This window comes from Rhipicephalus microplus, chromosome X (genome assembly GCF_043290135.1).
Source record: "Rhipicephalus microplus isolate Deutch F79 chromosome X, USDA_Rmic, whole genome shotgun sequence".
NCBI lineage: Eukaryota > Metazoa > Arthropoda > Arachnida > Ixodida > Ixodidae > Rhipicephalus > Rhipicephalus microplus.
The window spans coordinates 31,378,695-31,398,254 of record NC_134710.1 but is presented as its reverse complement, the minus strand read 5'-3'; the positions used below and the strand labels follow the sequence as shown (position 1 = coordinate 31,398,254).

Sequence of the window (19,560 nt, the reverse complement as noted above, 5' to 3'; positions counted from 1 at the left end):
CCTCGTAACAATATATATATATATATATATATATATATATATATATATATATATATATATATTGAGAGGGAGAAGATGACACATGCGGAAGCGCATTGCCATCGCCTGGCTACGCTTTGCCTGCTGCTGCTGCTATCTTCCCGGTCGCTGTGTACCTCAATAAACCCTCGTAACAAGTGGTGAAGCTGCTGGGTTGCGCCAACCTGGAACTTCGCAGCCGGAAACTCAAGCCAGCCTCTGCAATGCCGGATGAAGTACCAAATCAGCCGCAGCTACAACCTGATGTCCTGGTGCCCACATTGGTCTGCCCTGGCCGATCGCGTTGAGACGTCCTCCGCTACGCCACTGATTGCCAAAGAGAGGGAAGAACACTCAACCTCTTTTTCTATCCGGTTCCCTCTTGGCTATGTGTCCCAATCACTTCACACATACAGGGATTCGTGCTGGGGCCGAGAAGTAAGAGATGCTACGACCTGTTTCTGTTTACTGATTCATTTAATTTATTACTAACTGCAAACATCGTATACCCGCGTACGTCAACCACTACAAAAAATTATAACACATGATTTAGACACTCGCGACATTCGACACAGGGCAGGCGCATAAGGAAAGTAACTGCAACAATACAACGATATGCATATATAAAGGAGACACACCAGGACACAAATGATGAGGTTATCAATGAATAAAGCCACGCAATGTCTCAACACGCCGCTTCCCTTCCTGCAAAGCTCGTCTAAATAAGGTGCAGAAAGTTCGTCTCACGAATCGTTCATGTTGTCGGTCTTCATCGTCTCTCTCAGCGATTTCCATCTTAACCTTCTTTCATAACGTCCCGCAGTCACTCGCTTCCTTGTTTCCCATCTCTAACTTTCATTCTTCGTCATACCATCCCTGCCTTATTAGTCTTCATCTCGTCGACTCTCATCGCTATCTCTTCACACCGTTATCTTGCTTTTTCATTCCGTCTCTCTACCATCTCGAGTTCATCGCATCATATCTCTGACTCTCCTCGTATCGTCTCGTAGTCCCTTTTTGTAGGACCCGACTCCGCCCTACCGGTGCACCAAACCAATCGCCACTATCGACGCGGCATATTTTCTTGTCAGTCGGAATGTATCATCTTCGACGGCCGCCCCCGCGGCCCGCACCAGTAGAAAACCCTCTCCCAAACAAAGCCAAGCAAGTAACGATGTACAAACTCAAGCCTCAGAGAGAGAGATAGGCGAGCTGTCCCAAGACACTTTAATTACGGGCGAACAATGGTCCCGATGCTTCCGACAAGGTGCGTCGTCTGTAATGGCCAACATCCTGAGTTTGCAGTGTTGTGCCAAAAATGTTTTCGGCCGAACCAATCGTCCCGGTTTCTGGTACTTGATGAGCCGATGTCCAGAACGAGTCTCGACGTCTCCACGCAGCTTGGTGTCTCCCGCGAAATTCTCCGTAGTCGCCGCTTCTTCGTCATTCAACGCCGCGGGTGGCCATCCGTGCAGAATGCAGTAATGAGCCCTGGAGCCACGGAGGACCCGACCCGGCACAGGCGCTGCGGCAGGGTCGCATTCCCCGAACCAACAAAAGGTGCTCTGCTGCTCCCCCATGCCACAAATCTGAAGGGTGCGCGCGGACTATTGCCACCGCACACTGTCACACTGTCTGTAGACAACAAGGCGCCGCCCGGTACTCGTGCTTGTGCGGGGGGGACCCGAGAGAACAGTAGGAATAATCCTTCCAGGTACTCCACTCCGGAATGCCTATTCGTTACACCGAAGGTTTTCTTTTCCTTTTTTTTTTATGCGTGGGTTTCAGAAACGAGCGAAAACATCTTGAAAGGACCGAGGTTCAGTCCGTGTTTGCGGGGACGTCACAGCGTCAACGCGACCCGCCAATCTTCAGCGGTACAGAATAGGAGGATGTTGAAGACTGGCTCGCGAATACGAACGGGTAAGCGTGATCAACCGCTGGGATGAGCTGCGAAGCTCGGCTACGTGTCATTTTATTTGAGTGGCGTGGCCAGCGTGTGGCATCGAAACCACCGACGCGACTTCCCGACGTGGGCTGCTTTCAAAACGCACGTGACGGAAGTATTCGGGCGCCCCGCTGTTCGCAAGCTTCGAGCCGAGCAACGGTTGGGTGGCCGCACGCAGCAGAACGGTGAAACATTCACCAGCTACATTGAAGACGTTGTCGACCTGTGTAACCGCGTTGATGTCGCAATGGCCGATACCGATAAGATCAGGCATATCTTTAAAGGGATTGAAGACGACGCCGTTCAGATGCTGCTGGCAAAGAACCCGTCTGCAGTGTCTGAACTTGTCACTCTTTGCCAAAGTTTTGATGAGCTGCGCAAACAACGCACAGCCACGCGCCGCTCTCATCCAGAGGCGACTTCAATGTCGGGATTGGCTGTTGCTCCTGACAACTCATCTCTGCTGCTACAGATTAAGGATTTCGTTCGTGAAGAGGTCGCTCGCCAGCTTTCGCTGATGCCACTTGTTCACGACCAGTCGAATTCCCCGTTGGCGTCCCCTCTCCAAAACATCATCAGGGACCAAGTCGCCGAAGAGGTCTCGCCTTCACTCCATCAGGCTCCGACTGCTGCTCCCCTGACATACGCCGCAGTCGCTTCCAGGTCTGTGATGCAAGGTTACAGCTTGTAGTCCGCCTATTCGCCCGCCAGTAGCGCCGCCCGCCCGCCCAGTCGTACAGTATGCACGAGCCGGCGACCCTTGGCGCACGCAAGACAACCGTCCCATTTGTTTTCGTTGTGGCCCTGTATGGCATGTGGCCCATTACTGTCGCTTTCGTGCACCACCTATCTCCAACAGTGATCGTCCACTATGGGTCACGTATGCGCCACATCAATCCCGCCGCAGTTATTCAGACGACTACGAATCTGATCTTACCTCACGGACCCCACCCTCCTCTCGCCGCTCGCCTTCTCGCCGCCGCTCCCTTTCCCCCATGCACCGACGGCGGAGTAGCGCAGTTCAGGAGACGAGAACTGCGGTTCCGGCGAAATGCATAAGGCCCCAAATTTCTCCCCGAAACGTTATTGAAGTCGCTATAGAAGGAACATGAACGATAGCCCTTGTCGACACTGGCGCTGCCCTTTCAGCGATTGATGCCCGCATTCGCCGCCATATCGGAAAAGTCACGACGCCTGTTTCTGGACTATCCCTTCGCACAGCCAATGCGCAGCACGTCGGGCCATCCGGTGCCTGCACAGCCCGTGTCGTCATGCAGGCTGTTCTTTATGTGATCGAATTCATTGTGCTGCCATCTTGTTCTCACAATGTCATATAGGGTGGGATTTCCTCTCTACGCATCGTACGATCAAAAATTGCACCCGCGCTGAACTCGAGTCGTTCCCATTTTCGACAGACGTCATCAGTGACAAGGACACATGTCGCAAAATCAGTTTGTGACGACACCATTTTGCCTGCCCAGTTTACTGTTCTTGTCTCCATCTCTTGTGACTCTGAAGACGGCGGCTCAGTGCTTTTCGCACCATCTGCAATTCTAGCTCGCCGTCGATCATTGCCATTTGCCGTTCTCAAGTTCCATTCAGGCGCCTCTGTGATGCACATCACCAATCCATCGCCCGAGCCAATCACTTTACGACGCCGGGAAACCCTCGGTAAAGCCGAGCCACTGGCGTCATCTTCGATATTCGACACCATGGACGACCCCACTGATATGGCAACCCTCGAGACATCAACTCCTCGGCCACTACCGCGATCTTTCACACTAGCTATAGCCGGCGACCTTACGACGGCACAACGAGACCAACTTTTTCGCTTGCTCGACGATTTCTCTTCCTCTTTTGACTGCTAAGCAAGAGCACCCGGTCACACAACGACTGTTTCGCTTCGCGTACTATCGACACCGGAAGCCATGCGCCCATCCAACAGCGTCCTTACAGAGTATCGGCGAGCGAGCGGTGCCTTATCGATGACCAGGTGAATAACATGCTTAAATGCGGTGTCATTCAACCTTCCAACAGTCCTTGGGCATCACCTGTCGTCCTTGTTCAGAAGTAAGATGGCACAATACAATTTTGCGTCGATTATCGCTGGCTTAACAAGATTACCCAAAAGGATGTGTACCCGTTGCCACGAATTGATGACGCACTCGACTGTTTGCAAGGAGCGGAGTTCTTTTCTTCCTTGGATCTCCGCTCTGGCTACTGGCAAGTGCCCATGGCTGAGACTGACCGCTCCAAAACCGCGTTTGTAGCACCAGACGGATTATATGAATTCACTTGTAGCGAGAGAGGAAGACGGGACGGCGACAAACGTGGTCGTGTCGTTCTCTCGCCACTTTATTCTACGCCTGAAGCGGAGCCGCGTGGCTTTCCACGTCCGGCACACCAAGTGCGCTAGCTTGTTCTCTTCCTCGCGCAGCTCGAGCTCGCATCAGCTGCGCGAGAGGCGCGACGCGGTGATTGAGAAATGATGATGATGATCATGCACTACAGGGCTCCCCCCCTAGCGCTTTGCGCGATTTGAAGTGTATATAACAAAGAAAGAGAAAGACACTATATACATGAACGACAATCCGCAAGGTGTCCGTTTGGGAAGTCCAGTTTGTCAACGTGTAGTGACCATCGGGAACCAGTGGGTCTCTGGTGGGCGACACTGGGAGTTGCGCAGTGGACGAAGAAGTAAGCGTTCGGAAACTGTGTTTGTGCACAAGTGGGTGACAGGATGACCAGCTGGGGCTAGCTGGGAGTGCACAGGGTGTCGCGAGTGAGCATTGCAGGTAGAGAGGCGTTCAGGGTGAGGTGACGATGGGTGCACAAAAGCCGATTTGGCCCCTGCGCGCGAAGCAATTAGAAGTGGCATAGTGAAGTCTTGCAGACTACCCATCGACAAGCAACGGCTTTGACGGTGCTTTCGCGGGCGTGCACAGCACTGGTGCCGATGTCGGTACGCAGGTGTCGTGACGTGAGTGGTATTTGAATATGAATGGACTTGACCACTTACGTTGGCAGTGAGTAAGTAGCATTGTACACGTTGGGTAGAGGTGAATGACGTATGCGGCTTGTAAAAGGGTGTGCCTACAGTCCAGTTACACGCCATCTCGCCTACGGTTTCCGTCAAGAACTCAGTAGGAGGTGTGTCATTGGATCCAGCAGATATGGACTCTGGAGGAGGCTCAGTGGGCGTACCTTGACTTGGGGAAACACCTTCAGTAGTCGGCGCACGTTGGTTCGTGCGCAGGTCGGTATGGAAGATGGGTGCCTGTATGCCAGGCGTGAGATGTGCGGTCTGCTGTGACATAGGCAGACTAGGCACGTCGTCCTCAGGAGCATCGGTCATAGTGGCAACATCTCGGAAGTTTGGCCGTGGTTGACAGCTTGTGGCTTCAACTTCGCCTGCGAGAGACTGCGAGGGCGAGGATGGTTGCTGCTGGCAGGACACGCAGATCATTGAGGTGAGTGGAGAGGCACCTTCGGACATTGTCGACACTGAAGCCTTCGTGACCGGGGGGTGAATAGCAAGCATGACGATGTCCGTAGTAGTGGTAGACACCAGGGCGTTCGGTGATGTTGCCATCGTAGAACCTGACGTGTCAGCCGTGTTGTGAGCCATGGAGGTCGGCCGAGACGAGCCGGTGGCAAGCATGCCTGCAGTGTCATCGGCCGAGGATGATGAAAACACAAACCTCGTGGCTGACTGGTTGCATTCAGCTCAAATGTCGAGAACCTTGGCGGATGGGCAGTCGGGTGCAGGACACGCGTCGCTAGTGGCCACACGAGAGGTTAAGTCTCGTTTATCGGACGTTGTTGAAGGTAAAAGTTTCGAGGTCGGGAAGTCAATAGCGGGCGAAAGGTCACCTGTGCCAGGCTCCGAGGCGGGTGGCAAGGTAGCCGTCGTGGAGTCTGGAGTCGCTGAGGTGTCGCGTGCCGTTGATGTCACGGAAATTGTGCATGTGGCAGGCATCTGCGGTGAACCTTTGTACGTGGGCGCCAACGGAACGCTGCTCTCGGTGGTGTAGTCAGTGGAAGTGCGAGCGTCTTCTGCCTCGTCGTCGTGGTCGGGTGCAGGATTCAATGTTCCTGTGACCGGATCTAAAGTAGAGGGAGTCGTAGCCGGAGTGGTGAGGTCGTGGTCATTAGAGGGTTGCGTGCCGGTCGGTAGCACACGTTGCGACGCAGTGACAGCCCCAAAGTCGCGGGTCCCTGGAAGCGGTCGGTACGTGAGGCCGTTGCGGGCGAGCACCGCAGTGCAGAGGGCATCGTAAGGCTGCGGGCTGGTGCTTGAAGTGGCAGCGAGATGACGCAACTCTACTGGAAGGGCGTCATGAAGAATGGCGTGCATCAGCGGCTGGTCCGTGACGCCATTCAACGCAAGAACGGCATCGAGCTGCATGGACCATACTTTGGGGTAGGTTGATTGGAACGGCGACACTGGCGGGCAGAGTTGCGGGAACATGGCAGCGGGCCGCTCGGCGAAGGGCGTGTTCTCCGGATCACCAATGTATCGAGAGAGGAAGACGGGACGGCGGCCAACGTGGTCGTATCGTTCTCTCACCACTTTATTCCACGCCTGAAGCGGAGCCGCGTGGCTTTCCACGTCCGGCACACCAAGTGCGCTAGCTTGTTTTCTTCCTTGCGCAGCTCGAGCTCACATCAGCGGTGCGAGAGGCGCGGCGCGGTGATTGAGAAATGATGATGATGATCATGCACTACACACTGTAATGCCATTCGGTCTCTGTAACGCGCCCGCCACCTTTGAACACATGATGGACGGCATCTTACGCGGCTTGAAGTGGCACTTGCCTCTGCTATTTGGATGATATTGTCGTATTTGCGCCAGATTTCCCGACCCATCTACAACGGTTGCATCAAGTTTTGACCTGTGTCCGAAATGCCAGTCTCCAGCTTAACTTGAAAAAGTGCCTATTATCTGCTAGAAAATTAACTATAATAGGCCACGTCGTCTCCAAAGAAGGCATTCTTCCCAATCCTGCCAAACTTTGAGCCGTATCCGAGTTCCTGAAGCCTACTAACCTGAAAGCACTGCGCACCTTCATTGGGCTATGCTCCTATTTTCGGCGCTTCATTCGTAATTTTGCTACTGTCATCGCACCTCTCAATACATTCCTCCAAGGCGACAACGAACTTTCTACCTGGTCAGAAGCTTATGACGATGCGTTTACGGCACTTCGACACCTGCTTACGTCTCCGCCAATATCACGTCACTTCGCCCCGAGCGCACGCACAGAAATTCACACTGATGCTAGTGGTGTCGGCCTTGGTGCTGTGCTCACACAACGTGACGATGCCAACGCCGAATACGTGGTTGCATATGCCCGTCGTGCACTCACAAAACCCTAGACAAATTACACCGTAACCGAAAAAGAGTTCCTGGCTATCATATGGGCTCTACAGAAGTTTCGCCCCTATCTTTACGGTCGCCCTTTTAACGTCGTAACAGACCACTCTGTTGGTTGTCAAAACTCAAGAACCCGTCAGGTCACCTTGCTCGGTGGGCCCTCCGACTCCAGGAATATGACATCCGGGTCGTATGTCGTTCTGGCCAACAACACTGATGCTGACGCCCTGTCACGCTTCCCACTCATTTCAGACGCCAGTGCATCTAGTCACAATCACGATATTTCACCATTCGACATCTTGGACATGGCCTAAGCGCAACGAAATAACCCTTGGATCGCCACAATTCTAAACTTTTTGTCAAGCCCCCTGACCACCCCAGCTCCACGAGTGCTACGTCGCCAAGTGCAGCTATCCGTGATGGTCTTTTATACCACTGTAACTACCACAACGATGGCCCCACATGGTTATTGGCCATGCGCCGCCATCTTCGTCGCGATCTCTGCTCCGCTTCCCACAATGATTCTCAGTGTAGCCACGGTGGCGTGTTCAAGACGTACACGCTCCTTTGCCTACGCTATTATTGGCACGGAATGTACAACTTCGTCTGCAAATACGTCCGCTCATGCCTCGCCTGTCAACGACGCAAACCAGTCTCGCACCTCTCCACAGCACCTCTCCAGCCGCTTCCCTGCCCAGCCCACCCATTTGATCACGTCGGCGTTGACTTGTACGGGCGTCTCCCATGCACTGGTGCTGGCAATCGCTGGATTGTCGTCGCCATGGATCACTTGACAAGCTACGCTGAAACCGCTGCATTACCCGCCGCAACAGCCAAGGACGTTTCCTCGTTCATTCTACACAGCTTTGTTCTCCACCATGGCGCCCCTCGGGAACTGCTCAGTGATTGCGGCCGTGTATTTTTCTCAGACGTGTTGCAATCACTGCTATCCGAATGCATAATTATTCACCGTACCACTACCGCATATCACCCACAGACAAACAGATTAACCGAACTCTGGGGGACATGTTGTCGATGTACGTTGCGTCAGACCACTGAAATTGGGATCTTGTTCTTCTATTTGTCCCATTCACCTACAACACCGCCTGCCAAGCCACCGCCGGATTTTCACCATTCTTCTTGCTATACGGCCGTGAACCCACTAGCACCATTGATACGATTCTGCCTTATCATCCAGACGTTGACGACTACCAGCCTGTGTCTGAGGTGACTCACCACCCCGAAAAATGCCGACAACTGGCCCGTTCTTTCACCTACGACCAACAGTGTCGCCAAAAACAGCGTCACGGCTTCGACATCCCTCCTGACACGTTCACCGTCGACTCTCTCGGGTGGCATTGGGTCCCGCCAGTTGCTGCTCCCAGCCTTTCGTCTAAGCTTCTTCCGAAGTATCGCGGACCCTACCGCGTGGTTGCGCAGACCTCTCCTGTTAATTATGTGGTCGAACCCGTTACTCTATTTTCTGACCTTCGTCGTCAGGGGCGAGAAACAGTCCAGATTAACCGTCTCAAGCCGTATTATGACCCTCTGACCGCTCTCTAGGGTGCCAGGATGGCTACCTCACGATACCGGGGGTTATTGTGAGGAAGAATATGGACACATGCGGAAGCGCATTGCCATCGCCTGGCTCGCTTGGCTGTTCGCTCCCTGGCTATGCTTTGCCTGCTGCTGCTGCAATCTTCTTCTTCTCGGTCACTGTGTACCTCAATAAACCCTCGTAACAATATATATATATATATAGATTGAATACATGATCAGGATGCGAGTAAGCGGCAACATGTTTCACATTTTTCCGTTTTTCTTGGTCGCCTCCGCTTGCGGCGCGTCTTACCTATACCCAGTAACAATGCCAGAATTACCCGCTCGTTTCCGGCGGCTCTCCGTCTCTCTTTTCTAGTTCCTCTCCTTCTTCTGCTTCTTGTTGTCTGTTGCTACCTCGTTCGCCCGTTTGTCTCGTTTTTTTTTTTTTTGATCGTTTTGGAGAGTCTTCAAACTGTGAGGGTGACCCTCTGCTACGAGAACTTGTACCATTTCACTTAGATCCTCCGAAGAAGGCTGGTCCACCAGCCGAAAGTGTTAGGATTAAATAATTATTTTATTGCTTTGTTTCCTATACTGCACTATTCTCGAAGTTTGTGTGTGTGTGTGTGTGTGTGTGTGTGTGTGTGTGTGTGTGTGTGTGTGTGTGTGTGTGTGTGTGTGTGTGTGTGTGTGTGTGTGTGTGTGTGTGTGTGTGTGTGTGTGTGTGTGTGTGTGTGTGTGATAGCTGTAATGGTGTACTTCACCTTTGCATGCAAAGATAAGTGATGCAAATTAATTTGTATCTCACCTTTGCAGCATGCCAGCATTCTAGTGTTGTGTTGTAGTCTTCGTTCTGCTCTGTAGATGTGTTCTTGCGTATGTCAATTGGTTTCCTCTTACAGTTGCTCAAAACCAGATTTGTTGTTTCACAGATTTATAATATTGGTAACGTTTTTTGTGGTGACCGCCTTTCAGTTAGCAAAACGAGCTATCTGTGGCCAACTACGGGTATTACCTCTAACAAGGGAGGGTCATCTTTGTATTTTTTTGGTGATGGTGCAAGTATTCTGCCTTTGTGCCATTCTTAGTAGGCTTCTTAAATTTAGTGCAGAAGTTGCTGCGGCCAGCACCCACTGTCCAGAGCCACATTACTTACTGCTCTTCACCTTTTGTCAAAGAACATAATTTTGCACATTATGTTCTGGAGTTTCACATTCAAAAACTATAACGAAATATGTGCCATGATAAAGGGACTTATATTAACTTTTACCCCCTGGGTAGTGCGGTATGCTTTACAACAAAAGCACGTGGGCACAATGGCACTATGCCTGTTCGCTGCAATGGTGTCACTTGGCTGCAAAGCTGGAGTTCGTGGGTGCGATCCTTGCAGTGGCAGTCCCATTCGGATGGAGGTAAAATGCTAAAGGCACATGTGCGATATCTCTGCACGTTAAACACCACCAGGTGGTAAAAATTGCCAGAACCGTCCACTATGGCACCCTCATAATCATATCATGATGTATGTATAATATTATTGTAGTTGTTGTTATGTCTCCATCAAAATGTGGCTCCACCAGCTCTGGCTTCATTCCGCCATCTGATTCTCAGTATCAGATCGCCTTAGCTGTCTGAGCCAGTGCAGCATGGGGGAATATGTTGTTGTGTAGAGAGCTTCACTTTCCGAATGTGTACGATTGACGGCAAGCTTGGATTTTGTTTTTATCAGTTATTTTCGATAAATTTTGCTTTCTCTGGCAGTTTTCCTGTGGATGGCATGCATGTAGCAGGAAAATAGCATTTTATTGAGGCATTTGCTTTCTTTGTATTTGCTTAAAGGAAACCTCCTAATTTAACAGGTCACCACCTCTAAGGAAACGTGAAGACGTTGGGGCGCCAATTGATGACATGTAATGGGCACGACCCTACTGAATATGACATTCCCCAGGGGCGTGTCATGTACTGTTTTGTTATATCACAGCTTCTTTATCTTTAGGTTGTCGATACATATTTCTTCAATATTCAATTCCAGCTTACACGTAACTTAAACATTTATGTATGCAACATCTAGTCACTGTGCGCAATGTACGTGTTTTTTGTGCTATGTGCCTAAATAAAAAGATGTGTATGCAATACACTTGACTCTGTGTTTCTCTCGCACAAGCTGACATTTAGCATTATATGTTGCCATCTGTCAAATTTCATTTAATGAGAGTGTTGCGATTTCGGAAGGGTCAAATCACGCAGTTTATCTATGCTTTGAGGTGCTATTTTGACTAGTTCTTTTCAAAAATGCACTTTGCTAAAGAATTGTGTGTGCATTAGTCTAATCTCATTAATTTCAGTGAGTGTCCAGAAGAACTAATTAATTTAGCATCTGAAAGCACAGGAAAACTTATTCATGCCTTGAACTTCTGACATTTCAACTTCAAAGAGTAAAAAAAAAAAGACTATAGAAGACTTGTTTTAGAAGACACCCGCAATAAAAAGACATCCCTTAATCTCCCTCTTATGTACACAGCGTGTCTTTCGGGATTTGTTTGGTACTTGCAAGGTATAACCCTGGGTTCAGGAAAGTGCGGCCAAATCGACCTGCAAGAGATGTCCGCCGCTGCAGTTTTGGAATTGCAGTGGATATCCGATTTCCAGTAAAGTCGTCCTGTGGACGTCCTTAGCATATCATTGTTGTCACTGGGTATGCACCGACTTTCACACAACCTCAAGAAGGTTGCAAACAGTCATGGCGTGCCTATTGTTTCCACACCACAGAAGCTATCTCAGCTTTGCCCACATATTTATTTATTTATTTATTTATTTATTTTCAATACTGCCAGTCTCATTCCGAGACCATAGCAGGTGGGCGTACAGATTGTACATGCAGGTGGTACATTAACAGAAATGTAGTGAAATGACAGTCATCACAAAGTACAAGCGCGAAAAATATACAAATTGTTTACATCTGCAAAGACAAAGAAACCATCACCAAAAAGAACACAAATTTTGCATGAAGTGCAGTGGTACACAGGCAAACAAATAGCTAACTTCCAAACACTCCAGTTGACACTTGTACACTCCACTAATACGCTTTCACTGGTGGCGCAATGCTTCTGGTAATGCGAGTATTGCCGCATTAAGAGAACATATTTTCTAATTTTAGTGCAAAGTCGGATACCGATTTCGCACTAGTTATGGAGGAATCCAAACAGTTCCATTCCCTTATGGCAAGTGGAAAAAAGGAGTGTTTGAACGTGTCATTGCGGTAAGAGTACTCTTTCAGTGTGTATGAACATATAATAAATGATGGGAACAAAAAAAGTGGCTGGTGGCGAGAAGCATGCAAACTCGTACACAAAATGTGCCAAAATGTGTCTACGAATTTCCGCTATCCTGCGGACAGACGTATGTCGGCCAGATGGGAAAGTGCGTGAATAAGCGTGCGTGGGAACACAAGCCGTCACTAAAAGGTAGAGATGGGGCTCATTCGCCACGCCACTGCAATTCACACACGTGTGAGCCATATCTGAATGCGATTCAGACTCGGGGGTAAAGTAGGGCGAGCGACGCTTATCGTGTGCACTAGCGACGCCTATTTGTTCCCTGCGCAAGCAGCACGGGTCGTGATTAAGATGTTATCTGAGCGATACGGGCCCTTCTTTTTGCGCATATCTATATGTATTGCATTGCACTATAAGCATTATTTGTTCGATGAGTGCCTTGCTCCCATGCCTTTGCATATATATTGCACTGCGGTAATCTTGCGATAAACAGTCGAAAGTTTGCTCTCCCCGTGAACCCTTCCCTCGTTATTTCTTCGTGCGACATCTTTGGCTTCTAACTGAATAGAGGTGGAAAGGTTGCTTTATTCATTGGCTGTTCTTAGGATGAAGGAGCTGAAATGTGATCGAACACCAAATTTGAGTAAATGGTGACAAGTGGTGATGGTGTGTTGAACATGACAAGGTCAGCATATGGGATTTCAGAAAAGCGTTTGATTTGGTTCCCCGTAATTTATTATTGCAGGAAATGACCCAATACAAAATTAACCCGGAGGTTATTAACTGGATAGCAGAATACTTAGATTCCGGGCAGCAGTACGTCGTCGTGAACGGCGAACAGTCATCCACTGCCAATGTGACGTCCGGGGTCCCTCAGGGGTCAGTACTGGGCCCATTATTGTTTTTAATGTATATTAATGACATCACCCTGGACGTACAATCGTCGATGAGAATGTTTGCAGATGACTGCATCGTTTATAGAGCAATAAACTGCGAAAGTGATCGGGGCGCAGTTCAAGACGACTTGGACAAGATAAATGCATGGTGTAAAGAATGGCAAATGCAACTTAATTTGGAGAAGACAATGTGTATGACGTTTTCTAGAAAGAAGGATAAAGCTTCGCCTTCGTATACTATAAACAAGAAGGTCTTAAAAATAGTCTCTAATTACAGGTATTTGGGCGTATTTTTCACGCCAACTCTGTGTTGGCACCATCATGTTGATTATGCGACAGCTAAGGCTTGTAGATCGCTGTGGTTCCTGTGGCGAAACACGCGTGAGTTTCCCCAGTCCACGCGGGAATTACTATACAAATCATGCGTGCGGTCGATACTTGATTACGCGAGCAGCGTATGGGACCCGCCCACTGCCCTCGATAAAGATAAATTGGAAAAAGTGCAAAACATGGGCGCCCGTTATGTCCTGGGAAACAAGAGCCACAACTTCAGCATGACGCGCTGCAAGCAAGCTTTAGGATGGGAACAGTTAATCACACGCCGGGCTAAGCAGCGTCTCAAGCTTTTCCATGATGTATACTTATCTCGAACTTGTATTCCACGTGACAGCTACATCTTTCCACCTCATTACGTGTCTGGACGAGTCGATCACATTTACAAAGTGCGGGAGTACCGATGTAAGACAGCAGCGTTCAGTAATTCTTTTTTCCCTAAAACGGTTTCCCAGTGGAATCGATTACCTTCAGTGATCATTGTCGCTGCTGGTGGTCATTCATTTTTCCCTTTGTTAGAGTCAAGTGAATTGTTCAGTTGATGACGGGTGTTTTGTTGTGCGGTATACATATTGTATTTGTTTTCGTCTTACTGTACGTTACCCGCTGGCATTTTTCGTACATTTTTGTCAATCTCCGTTACGTTATGTATTCAGTGTACTTCCTACTATCTGGTTAGGCTGAACTGTACTTGCCGCCAATTGAGCTTGTGTTCTGTCTTGTAATCATGTTGTATTCCCCCCACTGTAATGTCTTATGGCGCTGTGGGTATCAAATAAACAAATAAATTAAAAAATAGTAACAATTGGTTGGGAATTGGTTGATTGTAATAGAGTCTGTGGATATGACAGAAGAGGAGAACTTTTTGCGAGGCATATAAGTAATATAATTGAGGGATTTGTTTCACACATGATATACTTAAAGAACTCCTGACCGCAAAAGTTTTGTTTGTGACCTTTTTTTTTGTAATTTGTAACTTTGGGTCTGGTAATGCCGAAATTATATCGTGAACACTCTAACACGTTGCATATTTAATGCTGTTAATTCAGAACGAATTTATGTCAGTTTAAAACGTTTGTCTAAATAACATAAGAAACTATAGTAGCTGCGTGCACTCGAGCTTCGGTGATGCTGAACCCACCGTTGTCAAATAGGGGGACCTGCAGGCGGTGAAGAATGAAATGATGTGGATGCTTTGAGCGCGTCCCCGATCAGAAAAAAAAAGAAGAGCATTTCTGGCGTAAGCAGCCAGAACCACCTTTAGAGCGAGAGGGGTGACGAACAATAGTCTTCGCTGGGGGCCAGTCGGTGCGCGCCCCGTAAATGTTCTCTGGCGTTGCCAATGCTTGCTTGACCTCTGCAACATCATGCGGGGGGGGGGGGGGGCTGTTTACGTCAAACCACAGAAAATGTAGACTGGACCTGAATACTCGGATGAACACTCACCCTTACTGCGGGGAACAGCGCAAAAAACTGGACCGAGAAAGAATCGAAGATACGACGCAAGTACTCACCCTTACTTTAAAATCAAATTAAAATATTTTATAGGCAATGCTCATCTCTAATAATCAGTGAGAAGTGCCCCCGCATGCAGGACTTTCAAACAGCACAAGCATGTCGAGTTTACAAATTCGGTGTTATGTGTCTTCAAGCAATGAGTTAAGTTAAAAATTGCGTGGCTCAGTTTCATGCTCACTATACAGAATGTCATTCGGGTCTCAAATAATGCATGCATATTCAAGTTCGAAACCTCACCAGAATTTTATAAAGTTGGAGCTTATACAGATGGCTACAAAAAAAGAAGTTATGGCACAGAAAGCCAAGCACTCGATTGGCATTGCAGCATATATGACATGCCTGTTCCAGAACCGTTCATTAGTTATGCATGTGAACAGTGAGAAACTTGTTAGGAGGGAACCAAAGACAGTGGCCAACTGTCCAAAGTAATTATAGTAAGAGAAAGTAGTGCTTTGGTGACATGGCATTCAAAGTGGAAGACTTTGCACTTGTCATTGTCAAGCGTTATGCTGTCAGCAGCACCAAGAACAGATAGTAATTAAACTGAACTTGTAGAGCATGATCACAACCATTAATAATAAAGCGACAAATTAACAGCCATCAGCAAAAAGTTTAATATAGCTGGATGTTACATAATGATAGTAAGTAATATAAGTGGTGCAAATAGAAAAATCACATTTTCACCGCAAGGGCAAGACAACGAATGCGATAACAACCAGTTGCAATGCTGTACGAAGCAAAGGCTGGAAGCCAACTCTTCGATCTGATCTTGTGTAACTCCACAAAATGCCGGTGTAAAATAATGCAGCCGCTCCAGGGAGAGCTGCCGTTTTCACACAGTCTCTTCGAGTAGGGTATACAAGCCGTGTGCTGATGCCTGGCGAGATAGCGTGAGCGCGCCAGCAGTCGCGACCACATGATCACAGTTGCTGCTAAAGCAACCCACTCTCTTTTCATGCTCTTTGAAGACGGGCCAGCCGGTTCCTTTCTGCTTGAGTAGCAATCGACAGCAGGCTCCGCCACGGCGTGACGTCATCCCGTGCACCCTCCTTTCAACATTACATCTCTGCTGCAGCCGCATTCGACGCCTCTGCCCGCGTGCCTTTACCCGCAGGTGGACCACTTCATGCCCGGGGGGGATATTATCGATTCGGACTTCATACGGAACATGAGTGACGTCGATAGCGAAAACCCGTGAAGAGAGCCCATATTGCGATGATGCCGTTGCCGTGAAATTAACGCAGGCAGCAGTCGGCGCGCGTCCAAGATGAAAACCTTTTATATGGCCAAACTTGTGGCTGGGAAGCGGAAATTCATACTACAACAAGAAATGCACGCTACCCCAGCAAACAGAGCATCGGTCGTCGATAAACTCGTTCGTGGCAAAGTGCCTCAGAATTTATTAATGTGGCATCGAACATTCGAGTGTTATCGTTGCTGGTTGCGTTTGTTAGAGAATAGACTCAGCTATTTCATTTGCGTGCTCAAGCCTAACAGATGATCCCAAAGTAATGCGGAATACTCAGACAGTCTGGTTCGATTTACGCAAGACAGTATCTGATAAATGAGTATGTGGCACTTCCTCCACATCCTCCTCACATGTCCCACCTTCCCACATCCCCCACCTCCGGCTGTGGCAGTGTCATACTGGGAGACCATCATGACCAGCACTTCTGCGTTCGATCAGCGCCGGATCATCTCGTGCGCCATGAAGAGGATCGCACTTCAAGGGCTTTCCTTTGCTTTGTAAGGGTGCCTCCTCACTGCGAGGGTGCACCCACGTGCCATGAGGGGGCTCGGCCCCCACGCTACACAGTGGCAATAAATGTTTCTACCACCACCTATGTGGCAATATAATTGCTATTGCAAAGTAGTAGTGGAGCGATGATGATGATATAGATAGCGTCGCGAAGTATGTGCGAGGCTGCTGGGGTCGAGAAACAATATATTAGGCGCTCTAACGAAAGCATAAGACCAACCTAGCTGACACGACACAGCTTTACATTTGCTAACATCATCATGCAAAATGAAAACAGCGTGTAAAGCTGGATCAAAAGTTCTGACAAAACTTTTAAAAAGCAGTCAATTCATTGGGTGGCATCAATGTGGTGGAAAAGATTACCCGCAAAAAATAAGAAAAAAGCTGCATTTCAAAGAGAGCAGTATGCACATTGACTGATTGCAAAAAGTAGTTCTTAATTCTCAGAAATTTTACATGATACAGTTCTGTTCAGGCAATGTCACAGAAAGTCCGACAGAGACGTGCTTAAAAACACACACACACACACACACGCACACACACGCACACACACACACACACACACACACACACACACACACACACACACACACACACACACACACACACACACGCACGCACACACACACACACACACACACACACACACACACAGTCGGAACCAGATAAGGGTCTTAACTTCAATTTCAAACATTAAACACCTGCACAGTTGAACCTCTTTTTGAAAACATCATTTTGTACCCGGCGGTACTGGTAATCGAACACAGTACATCCCACAGAGGAGGCTGACGCTCAAACTTTACTTTGTTTACAATATGGTTAGCTTAATTTTCGCGCCGCACGAAAGACCAGTCAGAAACTCCGGCTGAAACGTCTTCTACGCACCTACGGATGTGCGTCTCTCCGCTATGCGCTTCCGCTCTCCCGACTACACTTTTTGGCGATGGCGTAGGTGCAATGGACGTTCGCTGGCTGTTGCTCACTCGCTTGGGAGTTTGCGGTGCCTGTAGAATGGTCTGATATTCACGGTTCAGGTGTGATCTTCCAGCAAAAAGTGATGGATCTGGTGAAGCGGGTTCTCACATTCCTCACTTTCTTTGTTTGCTGCGGTTGTTTAGCGTTCCTGACCGTGTCGCTTGCAACTCAAGATTGGATCAATGCGAAGCCAGTCATGTTAGTTTATGTGAACAATACCTCAGTACAGCAAGCTGAAAATGAAGGGAAATTCAAAGGAGAAGTGTTTTTTGGACTGTTTCATGGCAAGAAGACGCTCAATTACGGGCTGGGCCCCAGGCACTCAACTTTCAGCAGTATGTATGTTTTGACAGTTGCTAAGCCTATTTCCTCATTTAGTCAACTTTTAGAACATTATGAAAGTTCTTCAAATGATATTTGCTTAGCCCCTTAGGCGTGGTGTGTAGCCCTTTAGCTCTTTTTTAACTGGTGTGTCGTTCTGTGGAATGACGCGTGTGTGTGCGTGTTTTTTTTTATTGTACAGTTAAAGAAGAACTGCAGAAGAATCCGACGCTGATGATCTTCGGCCTGTGGCTCGTGACCGTGCTTGGCATTTCCTTGGCTGTTGTGTTCGGGCTTGTGAGCTGCATATTCGCGATCGTCAACTCTGTGATGACGCCCGTAGAAGCAATCACGGGAAGGGCCGGCCTGTACCTGTGGAATATTGTCGGAGGTTGGTGCCATGACGGGTCGTTTCTTTTTTTTTTTTAAGGAAGTGTTTTTGCATTAACTGAGATCGTGCCCAGCGTGTTGAAAAAAAATAAATAAATACAGCCTATTGACACTCCCACTGTTTGATTTTGGTGGCGCAGAGGGCTGGCTGATGCACCGTGGACCGCTGCTCGGTGTTGCGGTGACGTTAGATAGAATCGTGCATTTTCTTTTTTTTTTATTCTGAAATATAATTTTAACATTGCAGCTCCTTCGATTCGAGCCGTAATTTTCGTTTGAACATTGTCTGCCGGGATGCGAACACGCTGGACATGGCTTTCTTTCGCTCTGCCTTTCCGTTTAAATGGAAGCGTAAAAAAAAGTGCTCTCTTGTGATCAGAACTATGTAGTGTTGACACTGGTTATTCTGTTAGGAAACCGTTGAAAGCGAACAGTTGTCAACATAACCGGTCGCTTTCAATGTAGCACATCACTGGACGTCGCAAGAAAGATGCTGCGGCTAATCATGTCTTGTGGGGGCAACAAGTGGTTCTGGGCTTTTTTTTTTTAATAGTGCGTTGGTTAAAGTAGTGTGGATCTTTAGTACCAGTGGCTATGGCCTGAGGCCACGGGTCCGTCCCGAGTTTATTTTACGATTGTGAGGTAGCATCAGAGGTACAGTATTGTAATGCTGATTGCTTTTGTGTTCTGAATTTCATGTGTTGTACCCTAACAGTGGTATCTTCCAGATTATGGGTATTCAATGCAAAGAGAATTTCATTGGGTCTCTACCTTCTGATACGCAGTGGTTAGAGTGTAGCCACTGTGGCAAGGAGTTTAATTTGCGACACTGTGCTCAACCGGCAAATGCTATATTCACTTAGCAGCCATACCCATAGGTAGTCGCCCATATTTACCAGTACAAATGATGCTCCACTTGTGCATGTTTTCACATGTGAAACTCCCTCATGCAGTGCCCTTTCTAAGGCATGCGAGGTACTATAAACCTGAGGAGATTGCCTGAAAAGCCACATTTATATTCTGTTGTTCAACACCCAATTCAGCCTTTTCTTGTATTGTAGACTTGCACGAAGAGTTGAGTTTGTTTCTTTTTGCTATGTAATGTGATCGGGGTGCATAGTGTACAAAAACAAAGAACATACTGGTTACGTTGTTGGACAGAGTAAGCGATTGAGTTAGCTGAAAAGCGTCTGCCCTATCTTTGGTTCCTCTGT

General features: G+C 48.3%; 1 protein-coding gene across 2 annotated transcripts in view; it reads left to right on the top strand.

Moving 5' to 3' along the window:
• Positions 1-19,560, top strand: part of LOC119175770 (clarin-2) — a 52,247-nt gene that overhangs the window by 18,909 nt on the left and 13,778 nt on the right. Inside the window, exons 1-2 of one of the 2 annotated variants that reach the window (XM_037426732.2) lie at positions 17,580-17,970; positions 18,159-18,347. In XM_037426732.2, the coding sequence (XP_037282629.2) occupies positions 17,718-17,970; positions 18,159-18,347 (442 nt within the window). In that variant the 5' untranslated portion in view covers positions 17,580-17,717. Of the gene's footprint in view, positions 1-17,579; positions 17,971-18,158; positions 18,348-19,560 lie in introns of those variants that run through there. The other variant, XM_075876145.1, reaches the window with a different exon arrangement.